This window comes from Pseudorasbora parva, chromosome 1, assembly GCF_024679245.1.
Source record: "Pseudorasbora parva isolate DD20220531a chromosome 1, ASM2467924v1, whole genome shotgun sequence".
Classification (NCBI taxonomy): domain Eukaryota; kingdom Metazoa; phylum Chordata; class Actinopteri; order Cypriniformes; family Gobionidae; genus Pseudorasbora; species Pseudorasbora parva.
Window position 1 is genome coordinate 40,618,163 of NC_090172.1, and position 18,774 is coordinate 40,636,936.

Genomic DNA, 18,774 nt, shown 5'->3' on the forward strand with positions numbered 1-18,774 from the left:
CGGCAGATTAGATTTGCTGCTGCTAGGGTGCCTCTAGATTTCTAGGCTAAGTTTTTATAACAATCTTATTGTTAATGAGTGTAATTAACAGCACATTCCCAAATGACTATTTCATTACTTGTTGCAGGCTGAATCTGGTAGGGCATCAGCAAATGTTTTCAATCAATAGCAACAATCCTTACATAACCTGTACCCTGCTGAAATATCCAGCATACCGGTAAACAAGCATGAATTCCAAGTTTGTCCAGACTGGTTTATATAATGCTGGTGTTTTCAAGCAAAACTGAGCTGGTGTAGCTGGTCCACCAACACTCTCGCTTCCCATGCTGGATGCCGTCATCCAAAACATACCTTATGCTGGCGATTTTTCAGCAGGGGGGTTAGTTTTCAAACACACAATCCGTCAAATCAGCTCTTTCAGATTGCTGTCTGTGACCATAATGGTTTCTGACACATTGTTTATCTTGTCCTTAAACCGTTGGAAAACAGCTCGAGTCTCTTCCTTCTATGACAATGGAAATGAACTGAGCAGGAATAATATGAACATTCCCAGAAAAGATTGTTTGGAAGGAATATTGATGTTATTTAAGCTGGACATGGATCAGAGTGGGGGGAGAAGACTGTAACATTACTCTTCGAGCTTTGATTGTAGCCCCCTCACATATGGGTGGAATTATGCGGATAAGAATCTCGTTTGGCTATTGAAAATGAAACGTTAAGAGTACTTTATCTAAATAATTATGACTGGTTAAAATACTTTGCATATTTGAACTTGTTCTGAGCATTTTCAGAGGACACTTACCTTGAATGAAATCGTTGCTCATCTCACTCATTTATAGTGTCGTCGGGAACCATTCACAGCAAGCATTACATGTGGACTGTTGTTTCAGTGTAGTTATTTTTCTTTTACTCTCTGTCTTTACAGCTTCAGACAACAGTCAGAGGTTTCAGGAAACATGTTTTGCATTTGCATTGACGCCACAGCAGGTCCAGCAAGTCAGCAGCTCAATGTAAGTCGTTTTTTCCCCTATAATATTTTCTTCGGAAATGAAATCTTTGTGTTACAAAGCAAAATCCCTAAATAACTTCTTATATCTATAAGCACTGCTTGTGTGATGGAGTTTTGAATGTAGTTGTTATTTCAAAATAATAGTTTTTACTTTTTCTTTTTGCAGGGACATATCGGGGACCAAATGTGACTTTACAGTGCAAGTACAGTTACGGTAAGCTATTTATATTCTAATACACTGATGTTTTGCATAAATATGATATAAAGTTTCGGAGCACTAGCCTGCTATTTTCTGCTTATATTATAAATATGCACATTATCCAGGTTTTGTCTATCAGAGACAAGCTGCCCTCAGGAGGACCACTTTCCCCCTAATCTTTGCGTTAAAGTCAATGGGAAACCGTGTAATCTCCCAGTAAGTTAAACTTGCATCCCTCTAAACTGAGACACAAGGTCTCTTTAGTTTAATTTTTTTTTAAATAAAATTCTCATTGATGAAACTACTGACCTATTCACTAAATTACATTTTCACAATGCTGTTTGTTTGAAAAAATGTTTTCCTTTTAAACATTTGTAACTTAAACTCATTTTTTTTTCATTTATTGTCTTCCTATTGTTTTTTACCAGGGATATCTGCCTCCTACCAAAAATGGCGTGGAACCAAAGAGGCCCAGCAGACCCATCAACATTACCTCACTGGTCAGACTGTCCACAACTGTCCCCAACACCATCGTAGTGTCCTGGACATCAGAAATCGGACGGGTAGGCTAATAAAAATCACCCTACGTCCCAATTCGTGAATACAAGTACTTTATTTGCAAATGTTTTTTTTCCACCTCTTTCCTGGCAAATCAAGCAAGCCTATTACAGGAGCCTATTATTATTTTTAGCATCCCATACATGTCTTGCAGCCATTTGCAGTCACATGATGACCAATTATAGCATTGGCTTTATGCAGTTTATGTGAAAAGGTCAGCATGTATGCAGTATTTTAGTGAATGACAAGTTAAGGGAAAGCTAAAAATCTTCCCCTCGTTTCAGTCATTTTTCAGACAAACAAGAATTTGTGTTAAGTATTCTGACATTAAACAGAAACATTTAACTTGAGCAGTATTCATTTAAATGCTTTATGTCTGTTGTGTTTGTGCTCTACACAAAATGTATATATTTCCTTGAAGATTTATTTATTTGAAATACTCTGTGAGTGCTTGTCTTCTTTTGATATGTTCAGGAAATACATTTGTGATGATCATTAGCAGTTAATGCATATTAAGACAAATTATCTAGATTTTGAGAAAACAGGACACTGTTTACTTCTGAGACTAGTGCAGGCAGACAGGAGTTCATTACTTTGTCCACAGATCCCTCTATCTCATAAGCTAACACATTAATCTTCTGGCGCATAAAACATCACTGCACCTACATATAATATTCAGCTTCATGAATTATGTCATTTCTTATCATATAACTTGCCTCGGCAAGCAATAAGCAATCCTGGCGTTCTCTGTGGTAGATTCCTTAAATTTTTCACTCTTTTTCAGGCGTCGTGAAAATTATATGAGCTGTACCTTCTCACTGAATCTGAAAGGCTCTTTATTATAGAACCTGTTCATATGGCACAGATAGAACGATGATGTAAGATCTGACCGAAGATATAAATAAATGATGCCTAGAAGTAAACCTACTTCTCACTCTGTTATATATATATCCTAGTACTAGCGTCACGTTGTCTCATTGCAACGTTACGGTGAAAATATGTCTATACATTGTGTACTGTTTTATGTAGAGGTTTTAAATGTTTATTAGATTGAAGTATGGGATGTTGCATTGTCTCTAGTAACGTATCCACTGTTTTTTTCAGAGTTATTCTATGGCTGTGTACCTGGTCAAGCAGCTGTCATCCACAATGCTGTTGCAGAGGCTACGGGCTAAAGGCATCAGAAACCCTGATCACTCCAGAGCACTCAGTAAGCATTCACATTCTCCATAGGAATATAGCTGTTCTGTTTATTGTCCTAAAAGAACAATTGCATTTTTAAACCATGGGATTCTTCTGGAGTTTCCTTTTGGATTTTAGAATGGTAGTTTTTTATTTGCTCTACTGTTTTTTATTTTATTTTATTATTATTATTCCGCAAGGATGCATTCAATTGATCAAAAGTGCAGTGAAGACTTTTACTATATGTAAAAAAAGATAAATACAAAAAAAAAAAAAGATGAATAAATGCTGTTCTTTTGAACTTTCTGTTCATCAAAAAATCCTGAAAAATAATGCATCATGGTTTACATTTAAAAAAAATTAAGCAACACAACTCTTTTCAACTGTGATGATAAAAAATATTTCTCGAGCACAAAATTACATATTACAATAATTTTAAAGTATCATGGGACACTGAAGACTGTAATAGCTGCTTTGCCTTAACAGGAATTTACATTTTAACGTATGGATTTTAAAAAATGTTTCACAGTATTACTGATTTTAAATTAATTTATTTTTATTAAATAAATGCAGACCAAAATTTTAAACTGTGTTTAACATTACTTGATGTGTTCACGTTTAGTATTAAAACCTAATTGCCTCAAATGTCAGTTATGAAGCCTCTGTGTTTAATTCGTTTAGTTAAACACAGAATGTTTAATGTATTTCAGTTGCTGAATGAAGACTTAAATGACTGAACAGCTCTTTATTGTGCTAGTTTAATTCAGACAGAAATAGTATCTATGTCCTCTTGTCCCTACCTCACAAACAAAGATAAACCATATTGTGGCCTAATAAATAGTTGGCATCTTATTGTGTCAAATTTAAAACCTTAAAAATGTTCCATGTGCTCCATGGACTGCAGTCAATAATCATTTTCTTAAACCTATCAAGGCTAAGTAGTGCTTGATTGTGTATATACCCGAATGTTTTAGTCTAGTAGCGTAGTGTGATAGAACAGAGTTAATCTGGGATTGCTCTAAACCTGACAGAGATGCAACTTCACAGTTCTTTTTTACACAGATTGCTCTTTGTTCTTGTCTGCCCTTCAAACCTTCCATGATACTTCCAAGATTTTATGCATCAACCTATAAACTGTCTGAAAAGGCTTGTTAATACTAAAAGAATGCCTTGATGCCCTTGTTGTAAACAAGCTACAGCACACCGGCCCAAGGCAGTTCAAACTAATTCTGAAGCACTAACATTTGTTTTCAGCATCATTACTCCAGTCTTCAGTGTCACATGATCCTTCAGAAATCACTCTAATATGCTGATTTAGTGCACAAGAAACATTTCCCATTATTATATGTTAAAAACAGCTGCTTAATATTTTGTGGAAACTGTGATACATTTCCTTTTCAGGGTTCTTTGCTTAATAAAAAGACAAATAGAGCAACATTTATTTGAAATAGAAATGTTTTGTGACATTATAAATGTCTTTACTGTCACTTTTAATCAATCCAATGCATCCTTGCTGAATAAAAGTATTTATTTCATTCAAAAAGAAATAAAAAAAACCTCTCTGTTACCAACCTTTTGAATGGTAATGTAGGTATGAATTTCATGTATTTGAAGTGTTTGGTTCTTTATTATAGCCAGCGTTTGGGAAAGTAATGCATTACTATATTTTGCTAATGCCTAAAAAAAAAACTAATTTCAAGTCTTTTTTTGTTGTTGTTGTTGAAAAAAGTTGTTATCTAGGAAGGGCTTTGTGTGTTTGTTTGTTTTTTAATAACAAAACAAAAAAAGTTATATTTTCTGGCAAATATAAAGTTCCATGCACACCCAAAGTGAAGTGAACTAGGCTGAAGCAAATGAATATACACCTGTACAGTAGAGGGCACAGCTCAAACACACCTTCCAGCTCTGCTGCTATTCTGGAATGTAGAAAAGAAAGTTCTTACTTGAGCAGAGCACTAAAAAAACTCTTACAAAAAAAGGAATACAAATGTAATGTTTATCTAAAGCCATTTGTGCTTATGTATGGTAAGCATTAAGTATGGTCGAATTGGATAATTGAAGGTCAGCAGCAAAGACAATGATTAAAGTGAGATTAAATACACAAAGGCCATACATATCACGGTTTTTATTTATTTTGAAGAATACTTTTATTCTAAAGTTTTGTTGTTTTTTTGCAAGTGCTATGAGTAAATGCATGCTCACATTTTAGTCTAGATGACTACAATAACCATCATATACACAGCACACACATTGCCTCTGTACCTTACAATCATGTTGGCTCTCACAATTTCTTTCAACATGGAGACAGAAGAGGTGTCATTTAATAAATGGGGGGGGGGATGTTACTTCTTTGAAAAAGTAGCTCAGATATTTTGTTGTAAATCACTACTAAAGAAATCTGATTACATACCTCACAATTACTCGTAATGCATTACCCCCAACAGTGATTATAGCCAGGTTAAATGTGACCATGTTCCTCCAAATGTATTAATAACTTGCAGATATGTATTAATAGTAGTGCAGTTGTAAAGGTCTCAGTGGGTTTTATGCTGCTAATGTATGCTTTTGCTCATGTCCTGCAGTAAAGGAAAAGTTAACGGCAGACCCTGACAGTGAAATAGCAACCACCAGCCTAAGAGTTTCATTATTATGTCCGGTAAGCATTTTATCAGATCAAATAAAACAAACTCACACATCCAGTAAAGTATATTTTTTATTCTCTACATGCTAGTTTAAGCACAGGGACCAGATAAAACAAACCAAAAGCAAACTAAGAAAACCCTTAATTACAATTGGAAACAAATGATCACCAAGGGTTTTCTTTGCTTCACAGGTTTATTGCAATCGGCTATGATCTTACAAGGATCATATGAGAACCAAAGCTTTAAAATACATTATTGTTTTGGATTTTAATGTTTCAAAGTAGTAAAAGATCACACAAAGCAAAGACAGATGTTTTTTCAAAATTAAATCAGATTCAGAATGTTTTGTATATTATGACTCATAAATCTGTCTAAATTGATTTAATGTCAGTTGTATACTGTAGTGAGTATGTAAGTTTTGTTCATGTTTCAGTTATTTTCATTCTTTGGTCCATCTCCAAGTGTGTGTGTGTGTGTGTGTGGATTGTTTCCATGCGGGATGTCTGTGTGTTTTGATTTTTTTCATGATTGTCTGTGCTCTTGCCTGTTACACAGCTGGGAAAGATGCGGCTAATGATTCCGTGTCGGGCATTGACATGTTCACACCTGCAGTGTTTTGATGCTACGCTCTACATCCAGATGAATGAAAAGAAGCCCACATGGGTGTGTCCTGTCTGTGACAAAAAAGCACCCTATGAACATCTCATCATTGATGGGTATGCACAACAATTATAGTGTGCCTATGTGCCTAAGCAGTGGAGGATTCCTGAAATCACTCGTTCTCTCCTCTCTCTTTTTTCCCAAAAATATTTTTATGTTCATCCTTAGGTTGTTTATGGAGATTCTGAACAGCTGTTTAGATTGTGATGAAATCCAGTTCAAGGAAGATGGCAGCTGGGCCCCCATGAGGTCGAAAAAGGAAGTGCAGGAAGTGTCTGCTTCATACAATGGTATTGATAGTAAGTTTCAGTCACTGCAGATCATTTCTCTGAGGAACTGCTGCAGGAGGCATTTTGGGTGCATTCTTGAAAATGTAAATTTGGTCAAAAGCATTTCAAATTATAGTTGATTATACCCTAATTCATCACTGGTCAATTTGCACAGTATTGTATTTGGTGAGTGAAGTAAGAAAAGAATTTCAGCATTTTTAAGCTAGAATGTATTAAATTGATCAAAAGTGATCATAAAGACTTTTACATTTTTGCAAATAATTTATATTTCAAATAAATGCTGTTCTTTTGAACTTTTTATTCATCAGTGAAATCACAAAAAATATATATCATATTTATACAAATATATTAAGCAGCACACCAGATTTCAACACTGATAATAATAATGATGATAATAATAATAATTATAATAATAATAAGAAGAAAAATAAACATTTATTGAGTACAAATCATCATATTAGAATGATTTCTGAAGGATCACATGACACTGAAGACTGGATTAATAATGCTGAAAATTCAGCTTTGACATCACAGGAATAAATTACTGTTTTAAAATGTATTAAAATTATTAGAAAAGTCTTTCATTTGTAATAATATTTCACAATATTACTCTTTTACTGTACTTTTGATCAACTAAATGCAGCCTTGGGAGACTTCATTTAGAAATATTTAAAAAAATCTTACCCACCTCAAAGTTTTCAACAATAGTATTGTTTTAAGTTAGCCTGACAAGCCAGACCCACATCAAGATGTTTGGTCTGGGAACTCACCATTGACAGCTCAATGCAAGAGACGAGATAAACGGTTGTCTTTCAAATTACCTCTGCAATTTGATAGCGCTACAACCAACCAGAGAAACGAAGAAGGTGAAGCGGAGCTAGTTGAAAGATTAAAGTTTAGTCGTATCCGGTCGGTAAAACTCAGAACACATCTTCCCTTCTAATGATATCAGTGCTGTTCTTTTCTCAGAGAAAAGCTTAACTCCAAGTCTTCCGGAGTCGCGACCAAAGCCAATTCGAAAGACCGCCGTTCGCCAGCTTCTTTAAAGATTAAAAATAGCACAAGACTCTGCCGTCATTATGTTAAGCCCGCCCACCGGCTCTATACACGATGTGATTGGCCTGACCAGAGTTTGGTTTTTCCAGCTCACAAGTCTTCGGAGAGTTGTTAGACGACACTCACTGCAAATTAGATCTGTTGCCGCTAAGGTAACAAAAAACATAAAAAACATACACCCTGTAAACAGTTTTGTTTACAACCCCTCTGTGTGTAACCAGGTGGGTGTCGTACACTGTCGGAGCAAAACTCTCAAACAAATGGCAACAGTGGAGGCAACAGAAAAAAAGTGGAGGTGATTGATTTGACTCTTGACAGCTCATCTGAAGAAGAGGAAGATGAAGAACCCCCTCAGAAAAAAAGCTGTCCCTCGCTGTCCAGCATCTCCCCCCAGATGGATAATGGGTAACTCTTTGAATATGCACAAAAATTGAGGGCCACTTTTTTTCTCTGGCTAACTTGTTTGCTGGCGTGTGTTCACAGGGTGCTAAATCTCCACAGACAAACATCTCCTTTAAGCCGAACTCCCAGCATGCCTCAGGTGGACACCAGTTACATTCCTCCACCTCCTCCCCTTATTCAGGACTACCGCCACTACTACTCTACGCCCACTGACCTGTCAGGTACAACACACAAACATCATTAGAGGGAATGTTTAATGTGGGAAATGTGCTCATTTAAACTTCGATGTGTCTGTTACCTCTTACAGAGCTCAACTTTTTCCCTTTTCTACAAGGGGAGAATCATCAGGTAACAAAATCCAAACATTTATTAGCCCACTGTGATTGGCTATTAAACCAGAAGCTGCTAATCTAGTGACCGTTTTTTCCCCTCTTTATATCTCCAGCACTACAACATGGTAATGGCAGCGGCTGCATCTGCATCAGAAGATCACGACCTCCTCCTGAGTCGTTTCCTCCCGTACGGGTCGTCTCAGCTCTTCCTGGACCCTCCCTCCACCCCTGTAAGCAGCAACCTCCCTCCCATTAACGTCAATGGCAGCAGCACCGGCAGCAGCCTGGTGTCCTCCAGCAGCCTACGGGAAAGCCTCGGACATCCCCCCGCCCCGCGTCCCAACTCCGAATCTGCCCCTATGTCTGCCATTTACGGACCCGTCCCAGACGTCATCTCGTTAGACTGACCCAGGACCGAACCCTTTGCACGGGAAACTGACTGAAGAGACTTCCAAACATTGGGAAGAAAACGGGACACGCAGGATGACTGAAGGGTGTTTTTGTAAACGATGATAATCGTTGCCGTGTACAGAGAACAAATATATTTTTTGTTTTACTTTTGTATATACTTATCTATCTAGCTATCTAATGTATATGTAAACTTGAAAGAGTTTTCTCCCAACACGGCTTGCTAAGTTACTTTGGGTTTTAGCTCCTTAGAAACTGACGCTATTTTTCCCTTCACAGCTTCGGCTCAACCCCTTTAACATAATATGAACACTTTTTATATCCTTTCCCCATCATATTCTGTGATTGTCTATATTTTGTCTGATTCCACAGTGCACAATAGCTGTGATCGGGCTGTCTGCCCTGGACCCTTGGTTCTTTTCTCTTCCCAGCAAAACTTGACATGTCTTTGCCAATCGCGTTTCCCGTATACATGCAGAATTATTTTATATAATGCTTTAAAGGGATAGTTCACCCAAAAATAACACTTTACATGTAATTTTCTTGTCATCAAATGAAGATATTCACAGTTTTTTTTCCTCTCCATACATTGAAAGTAAGTGGGCTCCAGTGTTGTTTTTGACCCCATAGAAACATTCTTAAAGATATATTTTGCGTTCTACTAAAGAAAGAACGTCATACTGGTTTGGAACGGCATGAGGGTGAGTAAATGATGACAGAATCTTCATTTTTGGGTCAAATATCCCTTTACGTTGGTGGGCCGTTAAGAAGCATTCCTTCACCTTCAGGTTAACAACTGGAAGTAAAAGCATTGTTACAGATTGCCAATATCTGACCTCATAATTCTTATGTGAAATGTAATTCATGACTGTTTTTAAAATAATGTAATTCTCTAACAGTTTTACATCCATATTTTTTTCTTGCTCGATGCCAAAAGAACACTTTTTAGTGTTGAAGTTTTTAGAGTGAGAGCTTGTGAGTTCAGTGAACTTAAACGTACACCTTGTGTAGAAAGTAAAGATTTATTCATTCTTTGTGGCTACCATGCTTGATTGTTCTCTCATTCTTCCTTCCTTCCTTCCGTCCCTCTCTTTTTGGATTTTTCAGAAAGGAATGATTTGTTGGGAGGTTCAGCAGTGGCGTAGATGATGAGGTTACTGTGTCTTTGGTGTTGGCGTGTATCCTTAACTTTGCACAGTGACTGAGGTCTATGTTCGGTTGTCTATTAGGTCTTCTGTGCTCGGTACTGCACGGAAAGTCCTAAAGCCACTCATTTTTTCTACCGTTTTGTCACGTGTGCCTTGCGTGAGTGTGTTTTGCATGTGAAAGACTAGACCTGTTATTTCTTGTGTTTCAGATCGCCTGTATTAAAATGTTCCTCATGGCGCCCATTAGATTTGGAGCTCTTATCTACAGCCTTGGAGTTTCTAAACAAATAATCCTATTGAGTAACCATTGGATGTCCTTTCAAGTGTTGCTTGGGATTAACAGAGGAAATTAATCGCAAAAGTTTTTCGTTCAAAAGATATTTGAAAAAATTAGAACGGAAGATTGGAAAAAAATAGTGTGTTCAAAAAGGAAAAAATAAAAGTTAAATTAGTAAGAGTTAAAAAAAAAATTTTTATTTGTACTTGCATCAAACAGGCTAAGGTGTATGTGTGTGTGTGTGCTTGTTTTTGTGAAATATCAGGACACACGTGTATAATGACATGGGTATGACATAGGTATTACAAGGAGAGGGTGAAATATGAGGGCATAACCCATGCCCCCATTTTTCAAAATGCTTATAAATCATACAGGATGAGTTTTTTTGAGAAAGTAAAAATGCAGAATGTTTCTTGTGATGGGTAGGTTAAGGGGCAGGGGCAGTGTAGGGGGATTGAAAATATGGTTTGTAAAGTATAAAAATACCTATGGAATGTCCCCACATTTCACAAAAACAAATGTGTGTGCGCACGTGCGCTGGTGTGGCTCTCTCAGCGTGTTGACCAGGCCTCTTTTCAAAGCCTAATTGGGTTTGGGACTGGGGTAATTGCCTGTGACAGAATCTAGCTATCACATCTTGCATTGTTTGATAGACTGATGAGTCTCATGAGTTTCCTTTGCCCTCTAAACCTCCTTTTAACATACATTTCTTCTGAAAGTATTAGATGTTTATCAGTGAGTCAATTTGTCTCTTGACTCTAAGATTGGTTCGCAACATAATTGGTTAAGTTATTAACAAGATAAAAATGACAGCGACAAAAATACATATGCTGTTATTACAAAATCCTTGTTACCAAACTGACTACTTGTTAGATCTCTAGCAGTGTTAATTATTGACTTTATATTTTAACAAGTAAATCTGGACAGTTCTTGTCCTTTGTTTCAATGCGTCTGTCTCACACGACATCATGTATTTGACAAGGTTTGTTGACAAGGATATAGAAGACCGATTCAGTAACAAACAGAATACGAATTTTCATTAATTTGTTCATTTTGGTTATGACTGATAAAGGGATAAATTGTGTGTGTATGAATGTGTGTATGAAAGCGCGTGTGCATGTTTTTATTCTTGATGTAAGGCAAACATTGTGCAAATTTGGATGTTCCAGTGATGTGCATTTATGTGTTAAAGTTGAATCCTCAACTTCACAACAAACTAATTTATATATTTTAGATGCAGAATTGTGTTATGAGTGGACTTGGTGTCAAAGTCCAAGTTTATTTTATTTTCCATTTCAGTAAGCAGACATCTATGCTCACTGCCTTAAATTTCATCCACTCTGTGTCTGTGGCATGTTTTATGGGGAAAAAAAGATTTTTAAGATGTGGAAGACATATTGTACAGTAGACCAATGTCAGTTTGTATAAAGTACTAAGTAAAAAAAATATTTATTACATGCATTGAAAGAAATTGTTTACCTATTGAATGTTACATGTTTATGTAGAGACATTTAGATGTAATAAAATGCATTGAGTTAACTTTGGCTTTTGTCTTGGTTGAGATGTATGATGTGTATAAGGTTTATATTTCTTTTTGTTCATTTGCACTTTCCTTTACATTAGAGCTGAATAGCTCGGCTAATTTAACTTGCTCACTGATAAGTAACTTGCGCTGTAAGATGGACATAAGACATTTGGGTTGAATGCCTTATTGTTCAGTAATAAAGGTCAGACAAGCCCGAATCAATCTTTAGAAAGGTGAGGATTCTAAATCGAGAACTGTCCAGGTGCCTGTTCATATTTCAGAAACAATGTATCTGGGGCAACAAACTTTGACCCAGTTTTAATTCGCAAAGATTTAAGATTACATGAAATGTTTTAATGTTGTTGTTTTTTATGAATTGTAAAACCTAGACATAAGGAGGCTAACCAACCAAATCTCACTTTCTCACAAATTTGACCTTCAATTCACTACTCATTCTGATAAAGCATTTGAAATCTTTCCTACCTTTAAAACAAATCCTTTAGAACAAATCATTAATCCACGTGAATTCTCTCACTTAACTGTAATGTCAGATCCCCTTGTCAGGGTGTATTATTGCATTAATGTGACAGTGAATTTAAGCATCTAAACCAAAGGGAAAACTGGTGTATATTTAGAAGTGAACAGCAGATGGCAGTGAAAACTTACCAAGCCGACAAGATCCACCTGCTCCCTTGCAACTCCACGCGGTTTAAACCAAACCCGGTTTAATAAAACATGTTTTTTTTGTTTGTTTGTTTTTTTTACATTCTTTACTTTGCTATGTTTATGCTTTCATTGCTATTTTGAGCATTACAAATTATACAGTAAAAGCGGGAGCAAGGTTTTCTATACGTTTACTCGGCGTCGTCCTGTCAATCAAATGGGAAGACGAATCATTTCTCTCGATGGGCGGGAACATTTAAAAAGCGCCCGACATAAATTCTAGAGCGCGCCGCATTGGGCTCATAGTTTTAGCACCTAGAACTTGTTTACAGGCATTAACGATCAGTGATGTTTTGTCAGTTAACATTTAAAAATCCTAAAGTTACGCAATTAATGTGATTCAACTATAGGCCTACTAATTATAGTACATTAATCTAAATACATATCATCTGTCGTCATGGGCAACACTGAAGTTGTGAAATCGCTGGATGTAATGGGAGACAGTAATCAGAGTGGTGTAATCAACAGATCCATCAGTGATCGCGAACGCTTTAAAAGCCTGGAAGACATTGACGTGAGCGCCGACGGGAGTCCGGTGTTGAGGTGCTTGATCTCCATCACCTACTCCGTGGTTTGCGTAGTAGGTTTGGTTGGAAACCTGCTGGTCTTCTTCTTTATTCGCGTGAGACAAGAAAGACGCACGTCCAAAATAAACTTTTTCATCCTCAATTTGGCCGTGACAGATTTTCAGTTTGTGTTGACTTTGCCTTTCTGGGCCGTGGACACGGCGTTGGACTTCAGCTGGCCGTTTGGAGACGCCATGTGTAAGATTATCCTCTCGGTGACCGTGATGAACATGTACGCGAGCGTCTTCTTCCTGACCGCGATGAGCATCACACGGTACTGGTCAGTGGCTTCAGCTCTGAAGGACCGCAGCAGACAGACCAGCTGCTCCATCAGGTGGGTCAGCGTCGTCCTGTGGTCTCTGGCCACCGCGGCCACCGCGCCAACGTCTATTTTCTCCACAGTCACTAACGTGGCCGGAGAAAAACTTTGTTTGTTGCGGTTCCCCGACGGACAGTATTGGTTGGCAGTCTATCATCTCCAGAAAATACTAATCGCTTTTATTTTGCCAATGGCAATAGTCTCCATCAGTTACCTGCTGCTGTTGAGGCTCATCCGACAGCGGAGCATGAAGAGCAACTCAAAACGAAGAACGCAAGTCACAAAGTCCGTCACCATAGTAGTCTTGTCGTTCTTCCTCTGCTGGATGCCCAATCATGCCATAACGTTTTGGGGCGTGCTGGTGAAATTCAATGTGGTGTATTGGGATAAGTCATACTATATCGTTCATACCTATGTGTTTCCGGTGACTGTGTGCCTGGCGCACGCAAACAGCTGCTTAAATCCACTCATTTACTGTCTGATGCGCAAAGAGTTCAGGAAAAAACTAAAGCACCTGTTTCTCCGAGTCTGAAAAACAAGTGCACGTGCACCCCGCGCGACTTAATCCTGTGGAACAAACGTGTTTAGGCCCGAAAGGTAACTTTCGTTCTTTAATTAGGCTACTCCACCTCATGTTTTCCAAACCTTTTTCCTTTTTCTAGTGGAGCTCACAAGGAGGTCAGTTCACAGGTTTTGGGACAACAGGGTGAGTATAGCCTAAATAAGGACAGAATTGTTATTTTCGGTGAACTGCCTCAACATGTGCGTGGTGTAGGCTACATCAATTTTATTGAATTTGTGTGTATGTATTTGTCTTTGTATTAAGCGTATTCTTGTGGAACAATTGTGTTCAAATAAGCTAATTGCCAATATAAAATGTTACATTACTTTTGCGTTAAAACCAAAATTTTAAAAACTCAGCTAAATTAAATTTAGTGGCACAATACCTTTCAATGCACTATTTAACAATTACTTATCAGCTTAGCATTTGTTTATTTATTTTATTACAGTATTGTACACTTTAGTTCTAAATTCCAAGGTTACTTGTTTAGGCTACTGTATATATATATATATATATATATATATATATATATATATATATATATATATATATATATATATGTATATGTATATGTATGTATATTATCTGTTAAAGTAAAATATTATAATAGCCTAAATTAAAATCTGATTTAGTAAACGCAGACTATATAAGAGACCAGGGTTGTTGTCGGGGAGGATTACGCCTCAGTAAGTATTAGGCATTGACCGTTGAGTCAAAAGTCCAGTTACACAAAATGTGTTTTCCTTATTAGTGTTTTTGTATGTTGGTTTTAAATGTTTTGTGGCTTTGTGTTTTCAGGAGTATTTTGCATAAATGTTAGGCCAGGGCAAGTTGCCTCGTGTTCTACATACACATTTACACAGCATATTAATTTTGGTTTGATATTGTAAGATGTTACCATTCACATTTTTGCAATTAAATACATTTTGTTGCATATTATTGTACTGTTTAAATCTAGCTGTGAATCCTATAATAGGCTGTTTACTGGCCAGTTTCATTGTGAAATTCAGTAGCCTTAGAAATATTAATCAGTGTAAACATTGTGATGACAACTAGCCCCAGTCTCCCCTATGTAGCTTTTTCATCATATTCCATTTAGAATTATTAAATAAAATACACATTCTCACCATTTAACATCAGTGTTTGGATACGACCTCAGATTGGATTGCTTCCCATATCCAGTCTTTTCTCATTCTCAGTTAGCATTGCTGACAGACACTCCCACAAGCTCCCAGCCAAGACACCTGATCAGAGCCTTGTGAATCAAAGCATCCTGGAATTCAGTAGGCAAAAAACTAAGCAGAAATGCGTTTCATTTAGTCGAGCAAGGCCATATCAGTTTCTTCAGAACATGTTTTTGTGTGCTGTAGAAATGACAGCTTTGCGGCATGCAGTTAATTACCCAGAAAGGGCGGTCTGGTTCATAACTGATGAGAATGCTTAACGTCTTGTTAAATTGTGGTTGCTTTAAATCACTTACATAGTAGGCTAATGATGGTCATTTGCAGGCAATTTGGAAGATTCGAAAAGACAGTACATCTGCTGCTGTTTACCGTCGCACTCACACAGGAGCCTTTTAATGGACACCCGGCACACAATTGATGCTCTTGCACTTAACATGTCCTGTTGGTTATGATGAGTCACACTCCTGTGTATAGACTGTAGATGGCAATGGACTTTGAGGAACAGTCTGGTCGGCAGTCAGTTTTTTTCCCCACTGAAGACTAACCAAAAGTATCCTTTAAAAACAAATCAGTAACCACAGTTATGGCTCCTATAACTCTTCTGCTCTCATTTTATGTGTGCACTTACACAGTAAATGTCATTTGAATACTATATGAAACAGAAACAAGTCAAATAAAAATTCTGCATGTGTCATTGAAGGTCCTGTTTGTGTACACACTGTGTGTCTATTCAAAGTCGCTTTGACCAGTACTGCTGCTACTAACAAACCCCTTCATTATATTTTGCTTTTTTTGTGCGATGTGGTCACATGAGGTGGTATGCAATGGACTACCTTCCCTTTCTGTTAAACGTCTATTTGTTTCATTCAGGATTTATACTGCATGCTCTATGGATGGAAAGCTACCAGTTTGCCTATGGATGTTTGTCAATATTACAAAACTCGCTTTGGTTTCCCGCTGAGTGTGCTGATATAATCAGATCCCCACTGTTAACAGGATTTCCTGCGGAGACAAGGTTTCCTATTACCGAATGAGTTAGGAGTTATGTTATACTAGTCACTTTTTAATGCACATCATCATATCAACATATTCATTCCCATTATGATCTAGATAAGAATTTTACCCACATTGAAATTTAATTTGCACCCTTGGATTCCGCCCACAGCATTTCAGCATTGCTGTCTGCCTCGGGACTTATTCAGTCACAATAAACCAATAAGTAGAAGTGAATGTACTTTGTGCATGTATAACAGACTTGCTTGTATTTTTGTACAGTTATTATCTCTGTTGTTGTGATTTCTTCTCATTATAAGGCCTGGTTGTCTGACCTTTTTAAATGAAAGGTGAAATATGTTGAATCATGTCTGTTTTGTTTTGACCTTTGTAGTGATACTTCAAAATCTGATGTGACAATGACTCAATAAATTCTTAAAAGTACATATACTTTGAACAAGCATTCAAAATACAATATATTTTCAACAACCATTATGTATTTTCAATATCCATCACGAAATTATTTCAAACAATTAAGAGACTAGTTAAGCATGGACTTTATTTGCATATAAATAAATGAAAGATGTGGTTGATGTTTCAGACTGACCACACAATACATGGATCCTTGTTCACCGTCCACAGTGATAAGGATTTCATAAACCTTATTCCAGGTATTTTATTAGTGTGTAAGTGTGTTACCTGGGAATTGAACTCATGACAATGGTGATGTTAGTACCTGTTTCAATCAATTGAGCCACGATAAAAATGGCCAGCAGCATTAATATGTCATGCTTGTTAAGGAGATTATTTAAGCACTTCACTAAACCCTGTGAACTTGCCCTCTTGATCCCATCCCAAGCCCCTCTACACTGAGATAGCTCTGGTTCCCTACTTAACATAATTCTGCCAACATGATAAAATATAAACCAGGCTTGCCTCTTCCTTCAATGACTACTGCTGTGGAATGAAAACACGATGCCATACATCAAACCCACGTGTTGTTGTTTTTTCTTCCTTTTTGTGTGTCTTGCAAATGTGATCTCAAAGGGTCCACATCCCTTTCTGATACCTCAAGCCTAAACTTGATAAGAGTGAATTATTCTTCTTTCCAGCTAAAATTCACCTGATCATATTTCTTACTAGCTGAAGGTCACACAGGTGTTGCCTAGGAGTGTTGAAACACTTACTGTCATCCTGGACAAGTCACAGTTTGTAAAAATCTAATTTTACTGAAATAATACTGATCAGTTGTACTGATCAATTTATTGAATTTTATAGCATATAAAGTTCCCAAATAAACAAAACATGGTGAATGTTACATCAATGTTAATTATTTGTCATTGTAATGTATCATTTATTATATTTTATTTAGAGTTTGAGATATGGCCGTCAACAATCTTTCAGTGGCAGATTATTAATAACTGAACTGAGGTCTTTTACCAAATTATTCTGTTAATATTATTGTGACAGTATTTTGTCCAGGAAACAAATTTGCCAGCAAAAGAGCCAGATTTCCTGCTAAATAACTGAGGTTGACCTGAGGGTTTATACAAGGACAGCCAGCCCTCTTCCTCTAAATCTCTCACTTTCACTTCTTGGACAAAATCTATGGTAATCTAACAAACAAAGAAACAAAAAAAGACTCAACACTGTATAATATCACTCAGGTTTATTTGCCAAAGGAAGAATAGCGCAACAGTGAAATACAAAATGAACTACATTAATTTGATGTAAAATATAAAATTACATTTGTTGCAGAAAAATATGTTCAAATAATTACAAATTATTAACATGCAAACACTTTCCTGCATAAAATGTGGGAAGCATAGCCTATCATGTAGACTGATGTTTAAAAAACAAGGCTGTGTGTGTGTGTGTGTGTGTGTGTGTGTGTGTGTGTGTGTGTGTGTGTGTGTGTGTGTGTGTTTGTGTGTGTGTGTATGTGTACCCTTGTTTATATTACATTATGGGGACCAAATGTCCCCATAAGGATAGTAAAACCTGAGATTACCTACATTTTGGGAACCAGCCAATGGCCCCCACTTTTCAAAAGGCTTATAAATCATACAGGATGAGTTTTTTTGAGAAAGTAAAAATACAGAATGTTTCCTGTGATGGGTAGGTTTAGGGGCAGGGGCAGTGTAGGCCTATAGGGGACAGAAAATATGGTTTGTACAGTATAAAAACCATTACGTCTACGGAGAGTCCCCACAAAGATAGTGAACCAGACATGTGTGTGTGTGTGTGTGTGTGTGTGTGTGTGTGTGTGTGTGTGTGTGTGTGTGTGTGTGTGTGTGTGTGTGTGTGTGTGTGTGTGTGTGTGTGTGTGTGTGTGTGTGTGTGTGTGTGTGTGTGAGTTTTAATCTGACATTGCTCTAGCCTCCTACAGAAGCGCAAACGCCGTCACCATTTTCACCGAAGAGCTTCTCGTTTCTCTTGTTCTTTTCAAGACCAGAAGGGGGCAACACATCTCTTAAGTGGCATAACCAGTGATAAAACATGTGTTGAGATATAAAAAGAAGAACAAAAAAGGTATTGCAAAACCAGGTATTGTTTTTTTTGTTTTTTTGGTATTGTAAAACAAAACAAAAAATAGCTCTGATTGTCCTTAATTGTTTAGCTACTACTAACTCTTATTTCAAACAAGACATTGACAATATCATTATCATCATAATAATTAATAATAGCCACTGACTCGGTAATCATTAGGCTATAAGGAAAATCACTAGCCTATAGATA

General features: G+C 37.0%; 2 protein-coding genes across 4 annotated transcripts in view; both read left to right on the forward strand.

Moving 5' to 3' along the window:
* pias1a (protein inhibitor of activated STAT, 1a) overlaps positions 1-11,702 on the forward strand; it is a 49,100-nt gene extending 37,398 nt beyond the window's left edge. For 2 of the 3 annotated variants that reach the window (XM_067440482.1, XM_067440500.1), the window contains exons 3-14: positions 926-1,010; positions 1,176-1,223; positions 1,334-1,424; positions 1,637-1,771; positions 2,871-2,976; positions 5,531-5,604; positions 6,146-6,306; positions 6,419-6,549; positions 7,818-8,001; positions 8,080-8,219; positions 8,306-8,346; positions 8,444-11,702. In XM_067440482.1, the coding sequence (XP_067296583.1) occupies positions 926-1,010; positions 1,176-1,223; positions 1,334-1,424; positions 1,637-1,771; positions 2,871-2,976; positions 5,531-5,604; positions 6,146-6,306; positions 6,419-6,549; positions 7,818-8,001; positions 8,080-8,219; positions 8,306-8,346; positions 8,444-8,737 (1,490 nt within the window). In that variant the 3' untranslated portion in view covers positions 8,738-11,702. The remainder of the gene's footprint in view (positions 1-925; positions 1,011-1,175; positions 1,224-1,333; positions 1,425-1,636; positions 1,772-2,870; positions 2,977-5,530; positions 5,605-6,145; positions 6,307-6,418; positions 6,550-7,817; positions 8,002-8,079; positions 8,220-8,305; positions 8,347-8,443) is intronic. The other variant, XM_067440491.1, reaches the window with a different exon arrangement.
* Positions 11,703-12,569: 867 nt separating this feature from the next.
* Positions 12,570-16,481, forward strand: rxfp3.3a1 (relaxin family peptide receptor 3.3a1). The gene is made up of 2 exons (XM_067450827.1): positions 12,570-14,002; positions 15,367-16,481. Exon 1 carries the CDS (start codon positions 12,809-12,811, stop codon positions 13,826-13,828), a length of 1,020 nt encoding a protein of 339 aa, XP_067306928.1. The 5' UTR covers positions 12,570-12,808; the 3' UTR covers positions 13,829-14,002; positions 15,367-16,481.
* Positions 16,482-18,774: the final 2,293 nt, after the last annotated feature.